Below are 23,214 nucleotides of genomic sequence, written 5' to 3'. Positions count from 1 at the left end.
TCGTCCATCTCTATTCTGCTCTTCCAAAAACACCCATTTAGGGCAAAGAAATATCTTTTGCAGTGTTTTCTGCATATGTGGAGGTTTGAGTTACACAATTTATATATTTTTCTTCTATTGTGCTATTCAAAAAAAAAAAAGAATTTTTTTTTGAATACCATTTTCGGCATTTCTGTAGCTCAGAGATACACCGTTTACATACTATGAGTGTATTCTGCTATTGCAAAAACACCCATTTAGGGCAAGATCCTAAATTTTGAAAATATAAGGAGAATGTCAATTCAACATCTTTGCCCTGGGCGCTGTATGACCTGGTCCTGACACTGCCAGGTGGGCAGTCCTTACAGAAGCCTGGCACTGGGCTTCTTTAGTGTTGTGTTGGGTCTGTGTGGCTCTGTGTGGCTGTGCCATTTCACCTCACCTCAGGGTACACTGCACACTCTGATGCAGGTCCCTTACAGAAGCCTGGCAAATCAAATGCCAGGCTTCCCTAGTGTTACATCTGTGCAGCTGCTCCCTTTCAAGTTTTGGCACATGCCAGCACAGGCTCCTGGAAATGCAAGAGGGCAGATAGACATTACTTACGTCATATCCCTGCCACTCCTAAATGAAGAAATCTGTGTGTGTGTAAAATAGATGATATAAGTTCATCCAAGAGGGCCTCCTTACATCCTCCAGAGTGTCCCCTTAGTATTTCTGTACTAAGGGGGCACTCTGATGAATGTAAGCACTCTGGTAGCTTTAAGGGGGCACTCTGAATTTATTAAGTTAGTACCTTTAGAGTGCCCCCTTACATATTCTGCAAGAGTGCTCCCTTATGTTCTGTTCCTCCAGATTGATCCCTAAGTTAGTGCTCCCTTATGTTCTGCTTCTCCAGAGTGCCCTCTTATGTCCTGCTCCTCCACAGTGCCCCTTAAGTTAGTGCCATCTTATGTCCTCCTGCTCCTCCAGAGTGCCCCTTAAGTTAGTGCCCCCTTATGTCCTCCTGCTCCTCCAGAGTGCCCCTTAAGTTAGTGCCCCCTTATGTCCTTCTGCTCCTCCAGAGTGCCCCTTAAGTTAGCACCCCCTTATGTCCTCCTGCTCCTGCTGAGCTAGGCCTCCACTTGTGCAGTGTGGTGGGTGAATATAAGCAACACCCCTCTGCTTGATCTAAAGGCCCAGACTGGAAGTTCTATAGCCGGCTAGCTCCGGAACTGCGCATGTGCAGTTCAAAGTCACAGACACTGATTTTTTTTTGTCTTTCTAAAGCGCTTCACGATTTGCGGACCACAGGCGGCCAAAACCTAACAAGGAGGTTTCTTTTATGGGCCCTTTTCTCCTGTCTATGCATAGGTGAAAAGTGCCTGTTTTGGCAGCACTGCCCCCCCCCCCCCCCCCCATGATAGCAGAACACCAGGGCCCCATTTACAAGTGTGACCTTGATAGTTCAGCTTTGTCAACACGGTCGGAGAATCCGTCGGAATGTGTCCTATTGGACCGTGTTGTCGGATAATCCGACTGTGTGTGGTCTGCATCAGACTGATTCCGTTGGAATATCCGTCGGACCCATATTTCCCGACCAAATGGTTCGATCGGACATACTCCGATCATGTGTAGAGAATTTTGATCGGACCAAGTGCCACGCATGCTCAGATCAAATTCCTACACCAAAGCTATTGGCTACTAGCCTGAATGTAGTCCAGTCGTAACGAAATTACGTAATCACGTTCTGAAAGATCAGATTTTTTGACAACTTAGTCCGAGCGTGTGTATGCAACAGTTTCGGACAAGATCCGACGGACAAAATCCGACGGATTTGGTTGTCGAAATCTCCGACCGTGTGTACAAGGACTTCCACCACTGGGTCAAAGCCAAAATTTACTGCAGACAGGACTTCTCCCAAAGAGGCAGCAAAGCATGAGGAGGAACGATTACTAAATACATGGACTAGTAGTGATCTTAAGAAGATGTATGAAAATAATTCTTGAAGGCTTTGATCACCTGCTGATAGATGAATGTTCTGGTAAAGGAAGTAAAAAGTGAAACTTCAGCCACAATGTTTCACCACTTGATCTCTGGATGGTTTTACCCCCTTCATCACTAGGTTAATTTACAGTGGTGTGAAAAAGTGTTTGCCCCCTTCCTCATTTCCTGTTCCTTTGCATGTTTGTCACACTTAAGTGTTTCGGAACATCAAACCAATTTAAACAATAGTCAAGGACAACACAAGTAAACACAAAATGCAATTTGTAAATGAAGGTGTTTATTATTAAAGGTGAAAAAAATCCAAACCATCATGGCCCTGTGTGAAAAAGTGATTGCCCCCTAAACCTAATAACTGGTTGGGCCACCCTTAGCAGCAACAACTGCAACCAAGCGTTTGCGATAACGTGCAATGAGGCTTTTACAGCGTCCTGGAGGAATTTTGGCCCACTCATCTTTGCAGAATTGTCCTAATTCAGTTACATTAGAGGGTTTTCGAGCATGAACGGCCTTTTTAAGGTCATACCACAACATCTCAATAGGATTCAGGTCAGGACTTTGGCTAGGCCACTCCAAAGTCTTCATTTTGTTTTTCTTCAGCCATTCGGTGGTGGACTTGCTGGTGTGTTTAGGATCATTGTCCTGCTGCAGAACCCAAGTTCGTTTCAGCTTGAGTACACAAACAGATGGTCGGACATTCTCCTTCAGGATCTCTTGGTAGACAGCAGAATTCATAGTTCCTTTTATCACGGCAAGTCTTCCAGGTCCTGAAGCAGCAAAACAGCCCCAGACCATCACACTAGCACCACCATATTTTACTGTTGGTATAATGTTCTTTTTATGAAATGCAGTGTTCCTTCTACGCCAGATATACTTGGACACACACCTTCCAAAGAGTTCCACTTTTGTCTCATCGGTCCACAGAATGTTGTCCCAAAAGTCTTGGGGATCATCAAGATGTGTTGTGGAGAAATTGAGACGAGCTTTGATGTTCTTTTTGCTCAGCAGTGGTTTTCTCCTTGGAACTCTGCCATGCAGGCCATTTTTGCCCAGTCTTTTCCTGATGGTGGAGGCATGAACGCTGACCTTAACTGAGGCAAGTGAGGCCTGCAGTTCCTTGGACGTTGTTGTGGGGTCTTTTGTGACCTCTTGGATGAGTCGTCGCTGCGCTCTTGGGGTAATTTTGGGCGGCCGGCCACTCCTGGGAAGGTTCACCACTGTTCCATGTCTTCGCCATTTGTGGATAATGGCTCTCACTGTGGTTCGCTGGATTCCCAAAGCTTTGGAAATGGCTTTATAACCCTTTCCAGACTGATAGATCTCAATTACTTTCTTTCTCAATTGTTCCTGAATTTCTTTGGGTCTCGGCATGATGTGTAGCTTTTAAGGATCTTCTGGTGGACCTTACTGTGTCAAGCAGCTCCTATTTAAGTGATGCCTTGATTGTGAACAGGTGTGGCAATAATCAGGCCTGGGTGTGGCTAGAGAAATTGAACTCAGGTGTGGACAAACACAGTTATAGTATGTTTTAACAAGGGGGGCAATCACTTTTTCACACAGGGCCATGATGGTTTGGATTTTTTTTCACCTTTAATAATAAACACCTTCATTTACAAATTGCATTTTGTGTTTACTTGTGTTGTCCTTGATTATTGTTTAAATTGGTTTGATGTTCCGAAACACTTAAGTGTGACAAACATGCAAAGGAACAGGAAATGTGGAAGGGGGCAAACACTTTTTCACACCACTGTATGTGCTATTCACCCCTGTGCTACTTTAACTTGCAAATGTTCGGTCATGCAACATTGTACCCAGATTTTATTTATATCATTTATTTTCACACATATAGAGCTTGCTTTTGGTGGTATTTGATCACCACTGAGCTGTTTATTGTTTATTATATAAATTAATAAATATCGAAGAAACAAAAATAAAATAGAAACCTAAAGAGAAAAGGTTTTGGCTGAAGTTCTAGCCAGGCAAATAGCATGTTTAGAAGGAGGTCAATAATTAAATCCTAAATACACTTTTTATCTTACTACAGGTTTCCTTTAAGGAAAATTACCTTTTTTGTTATTAATACCCTTCTGGTTCGATGGGTCATGTGATCCCATTACACCCATGTAAAAAGAAAAAAAAATGAAAAAATCGAATTTTAGTTATTTTTTTGGTTTTATTACAAACGTCCAAGTCCTGCTTCTTAACCTCTTTTCACGCTGAGTTGTTGGACTTTCCGAAAACATAAAAAAAAAATAATATTGGTCTTTTTTTTTTTTCTCTGTTTCTTGTTTACATCAATAACTTATATTTTGGAAACAACTAGGCGGAGAGTAGCAAGAGAAACATGGAGATGGACTGACCTCTTCCCAATAAAAATACTCGTTTTTAGTAGACATGTTTACATCGGAAAATTTCATTTTGATTGTGTTCATTAGGTTAATCATTTATTTTATTTTGTTTTTCGTTGTGTTGGTCCAGTTCATTTCAGGATTTGTTTCATTGCTTCAGGATTTGTTCTTTATATGCGTTAAACCGGATGGGTTTAAAAAGCTTTCTATTCCACCTGGTATAACTTTGGACTGATAGCTGTCGTTGCTAAGGAGCAGGCGGCCACCGCATCCTTAACTACCATGGCCCATCTGCTGTCAGCAGGATTCCCTACTGACAGCAGGGTGTAAAATAAAAGAATTGCTGGTTTAAAAAATAAAATAAACAAAACAGCATGCCCCCCCCCCCCCCCAGACCCTTATTCAAGCATTGTGCACTATACAAGTATTTCATTCATTCATTGGAATGCTCTACCAATCAACATCCGCCTGGAAGAAAACCACCTGGCTTTTAGGAAAAAACTCAAGACCTTCCTCTTCTAGCTGATGATCAAAGCTCGCCACAGCGCCTAGAGGCGATTCAGTTCACATTGTGCGCTATACAAGTATTTCATTCATTCATGCAGCCCCCTCTCCTTAACCATGCCAGACCACGTGCTCTTAACATGAGGGGGTGCCCCCCCCCAAAGCACCTTGTCACCATGTTGATTTAGAAAAACTGCCTTTTCCCCACAACCTTGGGCAGTGGGTTGTGGTGGTGCGAGCTGGATGGCTTATCGGAATCTGGAAGTCCCTCAGATCCAGGCCCCACCATATGTGAATGAGCAAGGCTACATAGTACTCATTCACAAAAAAAAAAAAAAAAAAAAAAACACTGACACAATTTTTGAAAAGTCCTTTATTTTCAAAAAATATATATATCTAAAAACATGTCCCCCCAATGTCTATCACAATAAACGCCAACCTGTATGAAAAAACCCTGAAAACCCTGCCGCTCAAAGAACAGGGACGTCCTGTCCAGAGACACTCGCCAAATGACAGGTAAACGTGGGGGTGGAGTCACCAAGTGACGTCACTGGTTGACCTCACCCAAATGTTTACCTGTCATTTGGCGAGTGTCTCTGGACGGGACTGGTTGGGTTCGGCAGGAAAAAGTTTTTTTTTTTTTGTGCAAGTAAGTCACCTCCCTGCATCCCCACAAATACCAGGCCCAAAAGCACCCCCCATGTGGCTTAGTATAGCCTGGTATGGTTCACCCCCCCCCCCCCTCTTTCCTGCTGGGCTACAGGAGTCTGGTATGGATTTGGGGGTGGACTTTGCGCCATTTTTTTTTACATCTTGTAGTGGGGTTTCCCTCAAAATCCATACCAGACCCAATTGGTGGCGGGACCCCCGCGCGTTTTTTTATTTTATTTTACGTTTTTAACCAACACTTCTTTCGTTTAAGTTCTGCTGTTAGTGGGGAATCCCGCTGACATCAGATGAGTCAAGGCTGTTAAGGACCCGGCAGCCACCAGCTCCTTAACAACCAGCTATTCACAATGAATTTGTATCCTAGAAAAAAATTGAAAATGTGACATTGTCCCAATGAAAGAAATAAAAGGCATGCATTTGTTATTTTTCATTGTAAATATTTTCTTCTATGTTCATTTGGAAATTCAGATACATCCCAATCTCCAAAAAACGAATCTGAATGAACCCAATTGCACATGTTTAAGTTGTCAGGCTCTTACGCTGACACTCTGGCTTCACTTACCTGAAATAAGAATTAATGGAAGGATGCCAGTGGCCATTTTTAATGGGATATTGTCAGTGGCAGCCCCTTGTGTTTCCCTCATAACAAGTTTACTTTAACCTGTTGTGGACCACCCACCATAGATTGACTGCGGCAGGGCAGCCGCTCTGTGCCAGACCACATACCTGGTACATGATCTGGCACTCCTGGGCCTGCTCCCACAGTGATTGGACACATCACAGACCAGCCAATCGTTTAGGAGAAAGGCAGAACGGCGGTCTGCCTATGTAAACAAGGCAGACCACCTTTCTGTGAGAGGGGAATGTGTTGATCCTGTGTACCTGCTAAGCAGGAACACAGATCTTTACATTCCCCCAGTCAAAGCACTCCTAGGGAGCACAGCTAACCCTTTGATGTTAACCCCTCCCCATTCAGTGTCATTAGTACAGTGACAGTGCATATTTTAGCACTGATCACTGTATTGTGTCACTGGTCCCCAAAAAGTGTCCAAAGTGTCAGTTAATGTCTGATTTGTCCACAGTCCCGCTATAAGCCAATGATCACCACCATAACAAGTTCTATCATTTGTCTTTCTTAAGATGTTTCTGCGTGACAATGCATTTGGCAAATACTTGTGGATCGGCCTAACGGATGTGGATGGAACCTGGCAATGGGTGGATGGAACGCCTTATGATCCAAATACAACGTAAGACAATGAAACCTCAAATGTCTACACCTTTCTCACACACTAAGATCTGGTAAAACAATTGGCTTCTTTGCTCTGAAGTACATGTTGCAACTTTAATTAATTTCACCCTACACTTTACAACACTTTTTCACCCAGAAAATCAAAATGTACACATTATCAGTATGGATCTATGAGCCAGCCCCTCTGAGCAGAGTGCCCCAGTGAGGATGTGTAGAGGGACTGACACTGCAATAAAAGGTTCCAGAGGAGTGCCAGCATTTCTCCAGATCGATGTATTTGACGTGCACCATTGGGCCACTCAGGCACTGCCCGAGGGCCCCTGAGCCACTAGGGGGCCCCATCAGAGTTGCCAGCCTCAGTAAAACCAGGGACAGTATATAAAAATCTGTGTTTTTTTTACATCTGTCTCTGAAATGTCCCTTACCAACATCCCTTTGGTCTAAAAATCCCGAGATTATAGCTGCCCCACCTCTCCAGTACCTTCTCAGCCAATAGAAACATGTCTGTGTATACTGTGTGTACATGTATATGTATACTGTGTGATTGTATACTGTGTGTGTGTGTGTTTATGTATACTATGTGGCCCCATAATCTCAGATTGCCTGGGGGCCCCATAATCTCCTATTGCCCGGGGGCCCCATGAGTTGTCAGTCCACCCCTGGACGTGCATAATCTTACTTGTCTCTTGGTGTGAGTGAAAGGTCAGCACTCTAAAATCAAAAGTCTGTGGTGGAAATTTTAAGCTTCTCCTATAAGCAAATAATTATGTTGCTCCTAAAAGCACAAATACCGCACTCTTGTACAATGCCGGGAATGCGCACTTGTATATCTCCAAGTAACACAGACAGATGCTGGTATCACATTGAGCTTAGCTTAGCAGAATCCTCCATGGAATGCTCTACTGCTTTTATTTATACTGTAAACATGAATAACAAAAGAAGGTGGTGACATCAGAATCAGCCAGACATTTGTATTCTTTCAAAAGAACCAATCACACACATGTATGTATTCAAATAGAATTCCAGTAGTGATGTGTGCAGAGCCATGCGGTCAGCTTATTGTGAGACACAAAGTCTAACTACATGGCTCTGAACACGATCGTGTGCACATTCCCACTGCTACCAATGACACGAGCTGTACTCTATCATTGCTCAGTGGGCCATGAATTTTGTATGGCTATGCTATGGTTCCCATGTATGCAGATCTGCTTGCTTGGAGCGTTAATGCAATCGCCATGAGGTGGCCAGTCTCCTGGTGTGGAATACGTGAACATCCCTAAAAGAGCAAACAGATTTGCCGTGTCCACGGGAAGGTTTCCGCAGCCAATGGTCTTCCACCAATGTCTGTATGTGCAAACATGCTTGCATGAGTGTATTATAGCAAAACTGACACTGGGGCACATCTGACAACATACATTAATAAAAATTTACACAACACGTCCATCAAACACAAATATTAAATTGTCTGGATGGATGTGAAACTTTTCCATTAATATCTGTGAATTTTTTGTCAATGCTTAGGATATCCTTAGTATTTTCCATTTCTAGAACATACTGACTTACTGTCATATGTAGACACACAGAGAAAGCAAGTGGTAAGTGGTAAGGCTTGCTTCCTATATTTTCCTTCACTGTACTGAAATCAAATCCTATGTTATTTCATTGAGGAAGAAGGGATGTCACTGTGATGTCACTTCCTCTTCCTCTAGCAAGTGACACATCCTGGAGGTAGTGTGAAGGTGAGACCACAGGAAGTCACGTTCTTACAAAAGATCCTACACCTCCATTAATTTCAAAGCTTAACCGCCATTGGAAGATGGCTGTAAATGTCCCGGCAGCATGTGAACCCTCTACTTGTAGATAAAATGAGAACAGAAGCAAGTCATTCAGTAAACTCTTCACCAGACGCCTGCCACAAAAAATCCTTCCTCCTCTCTCTCTACAACAACCTCCCTCTGTGAGCTCAGGTGTCCCCAATAGGTAGGAATGAAGGGAAAGCACCATCAGGTGATCTTTTCTGTGCCATCCATGATCCGGTATCAGCCTAAAGGACAGGCTCAACATATAGTACTGGAGTATTTCCAATGCCCACTTTATTAGTAGACTCCCTTTCTACAATTGAAGAAGAGCTTCTTTTTAGCTCAAGTAGACAATAGGGTGATAAATTGGACTGGAGCAAATCTTAATTATTTCATTCACTCGGGCTTTGCATACTCATGCAGCTTGGAGACTTCATTTTAATTTCAGAAATCATTACAGAACTGCCAAGTTCCATTTTGCTCATCCCTGCTTTTGTCTATAAAAGATCCAGAATATGGGGCACTCTTACCCCATCAATAATTCTTGATTCAACCTAGGCCTCACCCCAACTTTTATTGAGGCAGTTCTTGTGAGGGTGGACAGAGTCATGTGGGCTTCTGCGTAGTTCCTCACCTTTCCATGTACACAAAGGGTGTCCACTAATTTTCCAGATATCAGATTTCTCTGCAAGGAGTTGGTTTGGAGTAAGGTAATGACAATCCCAGAGTTGAGGAGTGCGACAACCTACTGTCCATTAATCTTCACCACATATTTGTGTAGGTTTAAAATCTTAACAGTACACCCATATTAATATTATTATTATTATACAGGTTTTATATAGCACCAACAGTTTACGCAGTGCTTTACAACTTGAGGGTAGACAGTATAAATACAATCTACTTTAATATAATAGGAATCAGTGGGCCCTGCTCATTAGAGTTACACTGAGCTTCAGTGACTCAAGTCACATTCCATCGCCTTGTTCAGTCTTGGGTTTCAAATGACCCAGTCAGTGGTTTGTCCAGAAACTATCCTTATTGGTTTCTCTATTGTGCCCCCAGCTTTTTAAGGGTTAGGTGGTGGGGTGCCTTTGGCTGAAGTTCTATATGGACACACTGCAGTTATCTGCTGACACCCTTGGGCAGGAGTCTACTGCTCCTCAGATCAGCTCCTTGAATAGCAAAGGCTCTGCTAAGAAGTGCTCTATACAGTTGTATCTATCCTCCTAAGTGGCCATTTCTTCCTGGGATGGAGATCAGCCTGGGCAATCAGTCTTAAAGGGGTCAGCACCTCAGGTTGCAGCCAGTCCTCGAGCAGGTGCATCAGGGTATACAGCTGCCCAGATTCAGGCTTAGTCTTATCAAAGTGTCAGGTACAGACAACACTTGCCCTCATTTTTAAATTTTGCCTAGTCTGGCTTATGTTTCAGCTTTCAAAACCTTGTAGTTGCGTGCTAATTCTGGGGCTGAAATAAGCTATCTGGGCATTTGGAATCAGAGAAGGGCCAATAAATCCACCCAATCTGTTATAGGTAGGCCTTCTCTCATGGTAATCTGCTGAAAATGCCAGATACACTTCAACACCAGTGGCCACAATCATTTTATTTGCAGATCCTACTGCACATCCATCCGGAGGTCAACTGGCATACCAGAGCCATCTTGGAGTCTTCCAGATTTATATACCACTACATTCTGTGGGACACAATTTGTCCAGCCAGCAAATGGTTAGTCTTTTGTTAGGCTGCAACTAGGCACATACTCGAACATTATGACAGACTTACCCATCAAATGGGGCCCTCCAATGCTGTGCTGTCACCACTCCTGCTGGAGTGGTATGGGCGCTTACATCTTCTCTCGATATTCATTCTGGGTTTTGTCACTTTAGCTGCTTGAATGGTGCCACTCGCGCTCATGTGCATGGGAGTCAGATCACCACGACACACAGTGGGTGCCCTAAATGTGGTGTGAGCTGCACATGGGTGGCTCAGATTACATTAACTATGTCAGGCATTTATACAGAAGGGATCAAATGAGTGAATAAATAGTGCAAAAAAAAAAAAAAGTGGCAAGTGCATTGATGAGGCAGGCCTTCTATCCAGTATAATAATTTCCCCTAGGCTAGTCAAAAGGTCTGTTCATGAGGAAGTTAGTGACATGTCCTAGTGTCAGTGAAAAAAAACACAATGGCGTATCGCTTCCATAGTGTTATTATTCTGCCACTCCAAGGGGGCACATTACAGGAGATGATTGCCCCAACAGCCCCTGGCCAGAAAAATGCAGCTTATTCCTACCAATATGTCATTAGAACTTAGGATCCCTCCCACTGTTCCCACTTTATTACATTGGTAAAATGCTAACCAGCTCCCCCCACTTAACAAGAGGTGCAAGCTTTCTTACCCCCTGAAAATGGATAAGAACAGATACTACACTTGATTTTATCCAAAAGGCCAATCGGGGAAAGAGTTGGGGGAGAGAACTCCTCACATAGCCAATCGGGTAAAGATCTGGAGGAGAGAACTCCTCACTTAGTAAATCATGGGAAGATATATTAATGACCCAACACCTGGGAACTTAAGGGCTTGGACAGAGACACAGCAGAACTATTGTCTAATACTGTTAGGAAAAGATAAGAATAAATATATTTTTCAAAAACAAATAGCCTTTGGGGAAGGGGAAAGGGTAGGCCGGATGCTGGCCCATCTAGTTTGAACAAATTCACCATCATCGGTAGTACCGATTATTACTACTAGCGAGGGTAGGTCATCCACATACACACCGGAAATAGTGGACAGATTTAGGAATTACTATGAAGACCTATATAGGTCCAATCAGGAGGAAAAGGGGGGAAGAAACGGACAACTTCTTTCGAGACCTGATGATCCCCTGTCTCTCTGACGAGGACAGGGCTGCACTGGACAGTCCTGTCACGCTAGAAGAGATACAGCGGATCGTCCAGGAAATTGCGAGTCAAAAATCCCCAAGACCGGACGGCCTGCCCATTGAAATTTATCGCCATTATGGGTGGATGCTTCTTCCCGAACTGCTGAAGGTCTTTAACTGGTCGGCGGCGAAGGGAGAGCTCCCCTTATCCATGATGGAGTCCACAATAATAGTGATCCCTAAAGAAAATAAATATCTGCTTGACCCCGCCTCATATAGACCCATTTCTTTACTGAACTCTGATACAAAAATGTTGGCAAAGGTCTTGGCGGCTAGACTAAACAGAGTTGCACAGAAACTTGTTCATCCCGATCAATCAGAATTTATTCCTGGTAGGTCTACCAGTACAAATATAAGAAGATTATATTTAAATCTTCAAATCCCTATGGATGAGGAGGGCAACAGGGTGATCCTCTCTTTGGATGCCACCAAAGGCCTTTGACACCTTATGCCCCATATACACTATCAGTTTTTCTGCTGAGTTTTTCCTTCAGATTTACCAAAACCATATAATATGAGGTCAAACCTTAGGAGTTTCAATTTGTATGCAATCAGGCAGGCCCTTGCACTACATGGTTTTGGTAAATCTGAAGGAAAAACTCAGCAGAAAAAAATGATAGTGTGTATGGGGTTTTAGAGTGGAAGTTTCTCTGGAGAACCCTTAGTGAATTCCAGATAGGACCAAATTTTGTTAATTGGGTGAAGTTACTATATGGGTCACCTGAGGCGAGGGTAAGAGTGAACAATGAGCAATCTGCCAGGTTTCGATTGCTGAGGGGGACGAGACAGGGGTGCCCTTTGTCCCCCCTTCTCTTCGCCCTCACGATCGAGCCCTTGGCTGTGTCTCTTAGATCTTCTCTAGGGATAAAAGGATACAAATGAGGAGAGGAAGAAGACAAAGTAATATTATTTGTGGATGATCTCCTCTTATTGCTTAGAGACACACAGGACTCACTAAGGGAGACTATGTACAAAATTAGAAACTTTGGCCATCTCTCAGGATTGAGGAATAATTGGGAAAAATCTACTTTACTACCAATCGACCCAATAGATAGTCTCCTGCCCAGAGAGGCGGAACGGTTACAAATGGTGAACCAAATAAAATATCTTGGTATAAATATTGCGAGAGACCCCAAGCAGTTTATAGCAAACAACCTAGTTCCATTATTAAACAAATTTTAAAGATAAAATTAAAATCTGGAAAAAACTCCCACTCTCTGCGGCAGGTCGCTGCAACTTAATTAATATGATATTCCCGCCACAGCTTTTATATGTCCTGCACAATTCCCCTGTATGGATCTATAAAAAATGGTTCCGTAAGATCGACATTTTATTTAGAGAATTAGTTTGGAAAGGGGGCATGTCAAGAATTAGCCTTAATACCCTACAACTCCCAAATAAAGAGGGAGGAGTTGCCCTCCCACATCCTTATAGTTATTTTCTGGCGGCGCAGCTCCAACATATGGGTGGTTGTGAAGCTGAGGGAGAAGGTCGAGAGAGGAAGATTCTCTTATGTAATTCTTTGCACAATTCACCAGTGGAAGCACTGGAGGTGGGGACCTTCCTGCGGGGGCTGCCCACTCTTGACTTGATGGCAAGAGTGTGGGATGTGGCAAAAAAAAACTTTGGGATATATTCCCCTCTATGGGAAAATAGGAAGCTGGGCGAGGTGCAGAAAATGGGGACAATTAGAGAATGGGAAAGATAAGACTTAGGCCGCGTACACACGCGGGGACTGTTCGCTCAACTTTGTCCGTCAAACAGTTTCAGCGGACAGTCCGCTCAAAATTAGCATGGACGGACTTGGCCACACACGACGAACGAACAGTCCGCTGAAACCGTGCGCGATGACGTGAACGGCACGTACGACGGGACTAGAAAACGACGTCCTATACACTGCAATGCAAACTTCGGCGTGTAAATCCTTTCTGAGCATGCGCGGAACTTAGTTTGACGAACAAGCCTACACACGAGGGGACTGTTCGCTGAAACAAAGTTTCAGCGGACAGTTTTTCGGAATTTCCGAAAAACTTTGTTCAGCAGACTGTCCGCTGAAACTGTCCGCTGAAAGCCCACACACGGGCGGACTGTCCGCCGAAACACTGTTCAGCGGACAAAGTTGAGCGAACAGTCCCCGCGTGTGTACGCGGCCTTAAAGCTCATTTCCTAGATCTACCATGATGGAAAGTTAAAATCCTTTTAGGAATTAAGAGATCAATTTGCAGTCCCCAATAAATCTTTCTTCAGATATCTGCAGGTAAGACACGCTTTGAGAGAACAGTTTAAAGGAAGGTCAATAGAATGGTGCAGCATTCCAGTTTTACAGAATGTTATGAAGGCCAATTCACGGAAAGGCTTAATATCCAAAATATCCCCAAGCCTACATAAAGGGAGTCGTGAAGGGCTGCAAGTAAGACCCTATAGGAAGAAATGGGAAAAAGACGTGGGATCTATATCGGAACCACAATGGGAAAGGATTCTGGAACTCGCCCCATGGGTATCGCTCTCCCCACCCCAGAAGATGTCACATTTATTCCTACTATACAAGGCTTATTACACGCCACAAAAGCTTTTCTGGTTTGGTCGAAGACAGGACAATACCTGCCCTAGATGTGGCAGGACAGGGGGGGACCTTATCCATATGTTTTAGAGATGTCCAAAACTCTTTCGATATTGGAAGGAGGTGGTGGACTATATTGCCCAGGTGTTTGAAGTGCACATTGACATGGACCCGATTCTATGTGTCCTGGGGTGGATAGAGGGAGAAGGTAGACCAAAATATACCCAACTAGCAATCCTGAGATGCCTTTTCCAGGCAAGTAAACTTATTGCCCAGAGGTGGCAATCTCCCACCCCTCCATCTAGTAGGGAATGGGAACATAGTATGGAAATGGTGGTTCTCAAGGAAAGGACGTCATACATTAAACAAGGAGCTTTTAAGAAATTTGATAACATCTGGAAGATGTGGAATGAGAAATAGCAATGTGGAGGTATAAATATATGTAAGGGAAAGGTCTGATATAGTAGATGGAGGGAATAAGGATAATAAACCTGCTGAGTGATGAATGGAGTGGTGAATGTTAGAGGTATCGGAAGCAAGGAAGAGTGGTACGAGAGATTGGTGGTGTAGGTGGGACCAAGGGAAAATAATAATACAAATAAATGCAATTGTTATGCAGGGGGAGACCAGACCCTTCTTCTATACTTTCCCTTTTATAATTTTACATGTAAGCCCCCATACACACGGTCAGACATTCTGCCAACCAAATCCGTCGGATTTTGTCTGTCGGATCTTGTCCGAAACTGTTGCATACACACGGTCGGACAAAGTTGTTGAAAAATCCGATCTTTCAGAACGTGATGACGTAATTTCGTTACGACGGGACTACGTTCAGGCTAGTAGCCAATAGCTTTGATGTAGGAATTTGGTCTGAGCATGCGTGGCACTTTGTCCGATCGGAATTCTCTACACATTATCGGAGTATGTCCTATCGGACCAGTTTGTCGGAAAATATTTCCAACAAGTTGGAAAATTTGGTCCGATGGATATTCCGACGGAAACAGTCCGATGCATACCACACACAGTCGGATTATCCGACAACACGGTCCGATAGGACACATTCCGATGGATTCTCTGACCGTGTGTACGGGGGCTAAGAGGTTTATGATTGTTTTGTAAAATTTGAAAAGGAATTAATAAAGATATAAAGTTCAAAAATTAAAATAAAAAAATCATGGGAAGACTTGGAAGAGAGAACTCCTCACTTCGCCAATCAGTGAAGGACCTAGAGGAGGGAACTCTTCACATATCAGATCCTAACAGTGCCAATCATGGAAGGACCTGGAGGATAAAATTCCTAATATAGCCAATCATGGAAGGAGGAGAGAACTCTTTGCATTACAATTAATGAGAGTGGGGGAAGAACTCTGTGCATAACCAACTAGGGCTATGTATTTATGCAGTTGGCCTGCACTGATCTAAACTTGGTATATTATGGAATCAGATTGCAATGTGTGTCAGTTCTCTTAAGCCTGGTACACACAGACCGAATATCGGCTGGCATTGATCGCTTCAACAGAAACCAGCCTGTGTGTACATCAACCTGTCCAACAGAAGCCAGTAGAACAAAAAACAGTGCTGGCAGCCAAAGACTACGAGCGCTGACCAGTGAGTTCTGGAGGGGGGTCCCCATGTCAGAACACAAAAACTTAGGGGGGAGATCACTGTACTAACATAGCACAGTTAGTAGTAGAACCAGCTCCTCCCAAGCTACTCCTTTTCTTTGTGTGCTTAGTCCGCTTGGTTGAATGAAAAAAAAAACCTAAAGTGTGTACCAGGCTTTACAGTCCATCACAGTTGTTACGATCACACCTTGGAAACTAATCTGATTTTAAAGCATGTCTAAGTCCAAAGAACAAAAATGTAATATGCGCAGCTTACAGTCTTTAAATGTGGTGGCTGCATTCGTTTCCTTTTTCAGGCTTTTCTCCTTAATTTTCACCTGGTGATCCTGACAGTGTCATACTTACTATCCTAGGGTGACAACTCCCACTCACTGTTACATTTATATGGAGAAGCAATGTTGTCACCCTGAGATAGGACTACAGGACTAGTGATGGCCCGAACCTCCGACGGGACGTTTCGCGAACGCGGACCGCGAACGAGGCCGACCGTTCGCGAAACCAAACGTTCGCCGCGGGCCCCATTGACTTCAATGGGAGGCGAACGTTTCAAACCTTTAGGTCGAATTTGCAGCCACGAGGTAATTATTAGCAGGGAAAACATAGTCCCACCACATGGCCAATGACATAATACATGTATGAGGTGAATTTGGGATCGATAACTACAAGCATTCTTTTTTTTATTTGGGAAATTGTTCTGACAATTCAGGACTGTGGAGCGCATGAAGGCAATGGAGGAGACGGAAGGTCAGGGACCAGGGTAGGCAAAGAAGAGGGTGCAGGAGATGATCACCAGCAGCGTCACATACAGCAATGACACATGCACCGTGATAGAGGCATCTGACAACAGCACCATGATAGAGGGCACTGACATCAGCAGCGTGACATAAAGCATTAATACCAGCACCGTGACATACAGCATTGACAGCAACACCGTGATAGAGAGTACTGACATCAGAAGCGTGACATTAAGCACTGACATCATCACCATGGTATACAGCACTGACAGCAGCACTGTGATAGAGAGCACTGACATCAGCAGCGTGACATACAGCACTGACAGCAACACCGTGATAGAGAGTACTGACATCAGAAGCGTGACATTAAGCACTGACATCAGCACCGTGATATACAGCACTGACAGCAGCACCGTGATAGAGAGCACTGACATCAGCAGCGTGACATAAAGCATTAACACCAGCACCGTGACATACAGCATTGACAGCAACACCGTGATAGAGAGTACTGACATCAGAAGCGTGACATTAAGCACTGACATCAGCACCGTGATATACAGCACTGACAGCAGCACCGTGATAGAGGGCACTGACATCAGAAGCGTGACATACAGCACTGACATCAGCACAGTGATATACAGCACTGACAGCAGCACCGTGATAGAGAGTACTGACATCAGAAGTGTGACATTAAGCATTAACACCAGCACCGTGACATACAGCATTGACAGCAACACCGTGATAGAGAGTACTGACATCAGAAGCGTGACATTAAGCACTGACATCAGCACCGTGATATACAGCACTGACAGCAGCACCGTGATAGAGAGCACTGACATCAGCAGCGTGACATACAGCACTGACAGCAGCACCGTGACATTAAGCACTCACACCAGCACCATGATATACAGCACTGACAGCAGCACCGTGACATTAAGCACTCACACCAGCACCGTGATATACAGCACTGACAGCAGCACCGTAAGCAGCCCCAGGAGTAAGTCAGCACAGCACAGGGATGGTGTGATCCCCTCATAATAAGAACCCCCAGGAGGAAGTCAGCACAGCACAGGGATGGTGTGATCCCCTCATAGTAAGCAGGCCCAGGAGAAACTCAGCACAGCACAGGGATGGTGTGATCCCCTCATAATAAGAACCCCCAGGAGGAAGTCAGCACAGCACAGGGATGGTGTGATCCCCTCATAGTAAGCAGGCCCAGGAGAAACTCAGCACAGCACAGGGATGGTGGGATCCCCTCATAATAAGAACCCCCAGGAGGAAGTCAGCACAGCACAGGGATATCATAAGCAGCCCCAGTAGAAATATGACACCGCTAAACCTCTTCAAAGAGGAGGGTAGGGGCATATAGTACGGTGTGCTTTTTTGGGACAAGGAAGTGAGCCAAATGAAGAAAGAAGGTCTGTGTGCTTGATTAAAAAAAATTGTTTATAGACATATACATGGTCTACTGGTCACATGTGTTGAATTCCTCCGAGATCCATGCCTCATTCATTTTTCTAAATGTGAGGTAGTTAACACTGTCGTGAGCTAGGCGAGTATGCTTATCGGTCACGATCCCCCCTGCTGCGCTGAACGTCCTTTCGGACAGGACACTGGATGAGGGGCAAGCCAACAGTTCGATTGCAAATTGGGCAAGCTCTGGCCAGAGGTCAAGCCTGCCCACCCAGTAGTCCAGGGGTTCATCACTCCTCAGAGCGTCCACATCGGCCGTTAACCCAATGTAGTCGGACACCTGATGGTCTAGGCGTTCCCTGATGCTGGATCCGGATGACACCTGTCGATGGGTCAGCTGAAAGAATGACCTCATATCCGAAGTCACCAACACATCTTCAAACCGGCCTCTTCTTGCAGGCGCTGTTGGATTGGTACCCGCAAATCCTTTTCTGGGAGTGGGAATTGCTCCTCTGCCAGCGCACGCAAAAGCAGAATGCAGCATTTCTCGAAGCAAGGCCTGGAAGTGCTGCATTCTGACAGCCCTCTGCGACGGCGGTAACATTTCCGCCATTTTGTGTTTGTACCGGGGGTCTAAGTACGTTGCCACCCAGTACTGGTCCTTGACCCTTATGCTTTTTATACGGGGGTACCTATTAAAACACTGGAGCATGAAGGCCCCCATTTGCACTAAAGTGGAAGCGGTGTGGTGGCCTGGCTCCTGCTCATCATCCAGGATAATGTCGTCCTCTTCATTCTCCTCTACCCATCCACGCACAACAGGGATCCCAGAAAGGTTTAAAGCACGCTCTTCTTGCTCCTCCTCATCCGCCCCGGCACCATCCTCCTCTGACTCCTCTTCAGACTCCTGTTGTTGACTTGTCTCAGATAGAGTAGCCCCCCCTGGGAATTCATCCAGCATTGTGACTTCCTCATCTTCCTGCTCCTGCTCCTCCACAGCCTGATCAATGACACGACGCAATGCACGCTCCATAAAGAAGGCATAAGGTACCATGTCACTGATGGCGCCATGGCTGCGACTGACCAGTTTGGTGATCTCCTCAAATGGCCGCAGAAGTCTGCATGTGTCGCGCATGAGCAGCCACTGGCGCGGTGAAAAAAACCCCAGCTCCCCAGAACCTTTTCTTTCGCAGAGTTCATACAGGTAGACGTTAACTGCACGTTTCTGCTGGAGCAGCCTATCAAGCATATAGAAGGTTGAGTTCCATTGCGTCGGGCAATCGCAAATAAGACGTCTGACCGGCAGATGGTGTCGCCGCTGAATGTCAGCAAGGCGAGCCATGGCCGTGTAAGATCTTCTGAAATGGGCCGAGATTTTCCTTGCCTGCCGCAAGATGTCCTGGACCCCAGGGTATTTGACAAGGAATCGCTGCACGACCAAGTTTAAGACGTGTGCCATGCATGGCACGTGCGTGATTTTGCCCTGTTTCAATGCGCTAAGCAGATTGGCACCGTTGTCACACACCACTTTACCAACTGTCAAATTGAGCGGTGTTAGCCACTAATCTGCCTGTGAACGCAAAGCTGAAAGGAGTGCCAGGCCAGTGTGGCTCTTGACTTCCAGGCACAACAGACGCAGCACGGCATGGCAACGTCTCACGTGGCATGTGGAATAGGTTCTGGGGAGCTTGGGCGGTGCAGCGGAAGAGACGCTAGCAGCGGAAAAGGAGGAGGCAGCTGAGGAAGAGAGGGAGGAGGGTGGAGTAGGAGGAGGAGGAGGAGAAGAGTCAGGCCTGCATGCAATCCGTGGCGATAAAACCAAATCTACACGGGTGCCACGGGTTACATGCTTGACGGCCGTCAGAAGGTTCACCCAGTGGGCAGTAAAAGTGATATACCTTCCCTGCCCGTGTTTGCTAGACCACGTGTCTGTGGTCAGATGTATCTTGGCACCGACACTGTGTGCCAGAGATACATTCACTTGCCGCTGAACATGGCCATATAGCTCTGGGATGCCCTTCTCTGAGAAATACTTCCTTCCTGGGACCTTCCATTGTGGTGTTCCAATGACCACAAATTTGCGAAAGGCCTCCGAGTCCACCAGTTTATATGGCAGTAGTTGGCGGGCTATCGGTTCTGACAAGCCAGCCGTCAACCGTTGGGCAAGAGGGTTATCCGGCGTCATCATTTTTTTACGCTCGAACATTAGGCCCACGGAAGCCTGCCTTTTTGCAGAAAAACGTGAGCTTGGCGTGATGGAAGCTGGAGTGGAGGACAATTGTGAGGAGAGAGGAGAAAGAGAAGTAGAAGACGAGGCTGGACGGTGAGAGCCTGCAGTGTGGCTTTGTGTGTTCCGTTGCTCCCACTGGGCTCGGTGATGGCTGCTCATGTGCCTTCATAAGGCGGTCGTCCCTAGGTGAGTGTTGGGCTTACCGCGACTAATGCGTTGACTGCAAAGATTGCAGATGGCATCGCTATTGTCAGCAGCGGACACGTTAAAAAAAGCCCACACTGCGGAGCCATGTGCCGGTGTCCTGGGAGCGCCAGATGTGACCGTACATGGTCGATGACTTGCTCCTGATACATTTGCAGTCTGCTTTGTCCCTCCTGTGCAATGTAAGTTATTCCTGCTTCTCCTCCCTATCTGCTGGTCCATATCTCCCTCTGAACTCCCCTCCTCTTCCTCTCTTGTGGGCACCCACGTGACATCACTAGACATGTCATCATCAACGTCACCTTCCCCACCCCTATAAGTAGAGATCTCGGAGTAGGCAGCAACACCGGGGACCAACCTCCTCCTTGGGCTGATCTGGGTACTGTCGTCAGACTGCTGAGTAGCGGTTGTTGCTACCTCCTCTTCCTGATCCAATACCAAGAGTGGCTGCGCATCAGAAATGTCCTCTTGATATGGATCGGAAAATAATTCCTGTGACTCAAGCGGAAGGTATGTGGTGGTGGTGGTGTTGTTGGTGGTAGTGTCTTTGGGGGTGCACATAGCAGAGAGTGAAGAAGAGGGTGCAGATCGAGAGGATGAGGAGGGTGCAGAAGAGTAAGGCTGAGTGAGCCACTCAACCAAGTCTGGTGCGTCCTTTAAAGTAATTGAACGCACCTTCTGCAACTTCCCACTTTGGCTCAAGGCTGTTGCTCCTGCCCTACCCCTACCACCCCTGCAGAAGGGCCTGCCTCTTCCTCTGCCTGTCATTTTTTAAATCACACTGTGACAAAACTCTTAGTCCCTATACCAATGAAGGACTGCTGCAGTATAGGGCAGCAGTCAGCAGTAGTGCACCTCAACCCTATCTATTGTGGACCGATAGCGGTCCTTACAGAACAGCAGACTGTACCGCACTCAACCCTATGTACTGTAGCACCCTAGACCAAGTTACCAGTCCTTATAAGAACTTTTGTGGACCAAGCAGGTTGTGTGTTAGTGATTAGCAGACTGTACGTCAGTCCCTATACCAATGAAGGACTGCTGCAGTATAGGGCAGCAGTCAGCAGTAGTGCACCTCAACCCTATCTATTGTGGACTGATAGCGGTCCTTACAGAACAGCAGACTGTACCGCACTCAACCCTATGTACTGTAGCACCCTAGACCAAGTTACCAGTCCTTATAGGAACTTTTGTGGACCAAGCAGGTTGTGTGTTAGTGATTAGCAGACTGTACGTCAGTCCCTATACCAATGAAGGACTGCTGCAGTATAGGGCAGCGGTCAGCAGTGGTGCACCTCAACCCTATCTATTGTGGACCGATAGCGGTCCTTACAGAACAGCAGACTGTACCGCACTCAACCCTATGTACTGTAGCACCCTAGACCAAGTTACCAGTCCTTTTAGGAACTTTTGTGGACCAAGCAGGTTGTGTGTTAGTGATTAGCAGACTGTGCGTCAGTCCCTATACTGCTGAAGGACTGCTGCAGTATAGGGCAGCGGTCAGCAGTGGTGCACCTCAACCCTATCTATTGTGGACCGATAGCGGTCCTTACAGAACAGCAGACTGTACCTCACTCAACCCTATGTACTGTAGCACCCTAGACCAAGCTACCAGTCCTTATAGGAACTTTTGTGGACCAAGCAGGTTGTGTGTTAGTGATTAGCAGACTGTACGTCAGTCCCTATACCAATGAAGGACTGCTGCAGTATAGGGCAGCGGTCAGCAGTGGTGCACCTCAACCCTATGTATTGTGGACCGATAGCGGTCCTTACAGAACAGCAGACTGTACCGCACTCAACCCTATGTACTGTAGCACCCTACACAGACCAAGTTACCAGTCCTGATAAAGAGCTTTGTGGAACAAGTGAGTTGTGAATGATTAGCAGACTGCAGCAGAAGGGCAGCAGTCAAGTATAATATTCTTTCTATATTTGGAAGAAAGAATATTATACGTGTACAAGCCTATTACCGTACCACTGATACCAGTCCTGAAAAGAACCTTTGTGGAACTAATAGTAACAGCAAGTCTTTAAACTGACCCTCACTGCCTGACAACACTGCTTCCTTCCTGTCCCTATACAAAGTGGCAAAAAAGAGTAGACTGGAACGATTAGTGGTTACTGGAACAGCTCTTTTGTGGACCTGATAGTAACAGCTAATGATGATGATGATGATGATGATGAAAGACTAATCTGGCTGTCCTTGTAGCACACACCGTCCTTTCCCTTTCTCTAAACTGACAAAAGACACTCAGGCTGCTGCAAGAATCAGTAGCACAGCAAACCTATATACACCTAAGGCCGCGTACACACGGGCGGACTGTTCGCCCAACTTTGTCCGCAGAACAGTGTTTCAGCGGACAGTCCGCTCGTGTGTGGGCTTCAGCGGACAGTTTCAGCGGACAGTCTGACGAACAAAGTTTTTCGGAATTCCCGTTAGACAGTCCGCTGAAACTTGGTTTGAGCGGACAGTCCGCTCGTGTGTAGGCTTGTTCGTCAAACTAAGTCTCGCGCATGCTCAGAAAGAATTTACACGGCGAAGGTTGCATTGCAGTGTATAGGACGTCGTTTTTCTAGTCCCGACGTACGTGCCGTTCATGTCATCGCGCACGCTTTCAGCGGACTGTTCGTTCATTGTGTGTGGTCAAGTCCGTTCATGCTAATTTTGAGCGGACTGTTGGTCGTACTGTTTGACGAACAAAGTTGGGCGAACAGTCCGCCCGTGTGTACGCGGCCTTACACCTATACCAGTCCTGAAAAGAACTTTTGTGTACCAAATAGCTAGCGTTTTATCTGTCCCTACTCCACACAGCAACCTTTCCCTATAGTGACAGAAGAAAGCATGTAAAATGGCCGCCGGATCGGGTGTATTTATAAGTTAGGGGGAATGTCCAAGTGTCCATGTGCTGTCATGTCTCAGTTGGCTGTCCTGTACCCCATGACAGACGTGTCATCATAGGTCAAAGTTATTTTACAC

The 23,214-nt window shown here is 45.7% G+C and overlaps 1 protein-coding gene across 1 annotated transcript in view; it reads left to right on the top strand.

Moving 5' to 3' along the window:
- The window catches only part of LOC143961938 (C-type lectin domain family 10 member A-like), a 113,689-nt gene that overhangs the window by 86,274 nt on the left and 4,201 nt on the right, over nucleotides 1-23,214 (top strand). The window contains exon 6 of the mRNA XM_077471271.1: nucleotides 6,624-6,730. Coding sequence (XP_077327397.1) covers nucleotides 6,624-6,730 — 107 coding nt within the window. The remainder of the gene's footprint in view (nucleotides 1-6,623; nucleotides 6,731-23,214) is intronic.

The sequence above is a fragment of the Lithobates pipiens genome, unplaced genomic scaffold, assembly GCF_037356315.1.
Source record: "Lithobates pipiens isolate NorthernLeopardFrog02 unplaced genomic scaffold, aLitPip1_a1.2 Scaffold_8, whole genome shotgun sequence".
NCBI classification, from domain to species: Eukaryota; Metazoa; Chordata; class Amphibia; order Anura; family Ranidae; genus Lithobates; species Lithobates pipiens.
The sequence above is the reverse complement of the archived record's forward strand: the minus strand, read 5'-3'. Positions and strand labels throughout refer to the sequence as shown.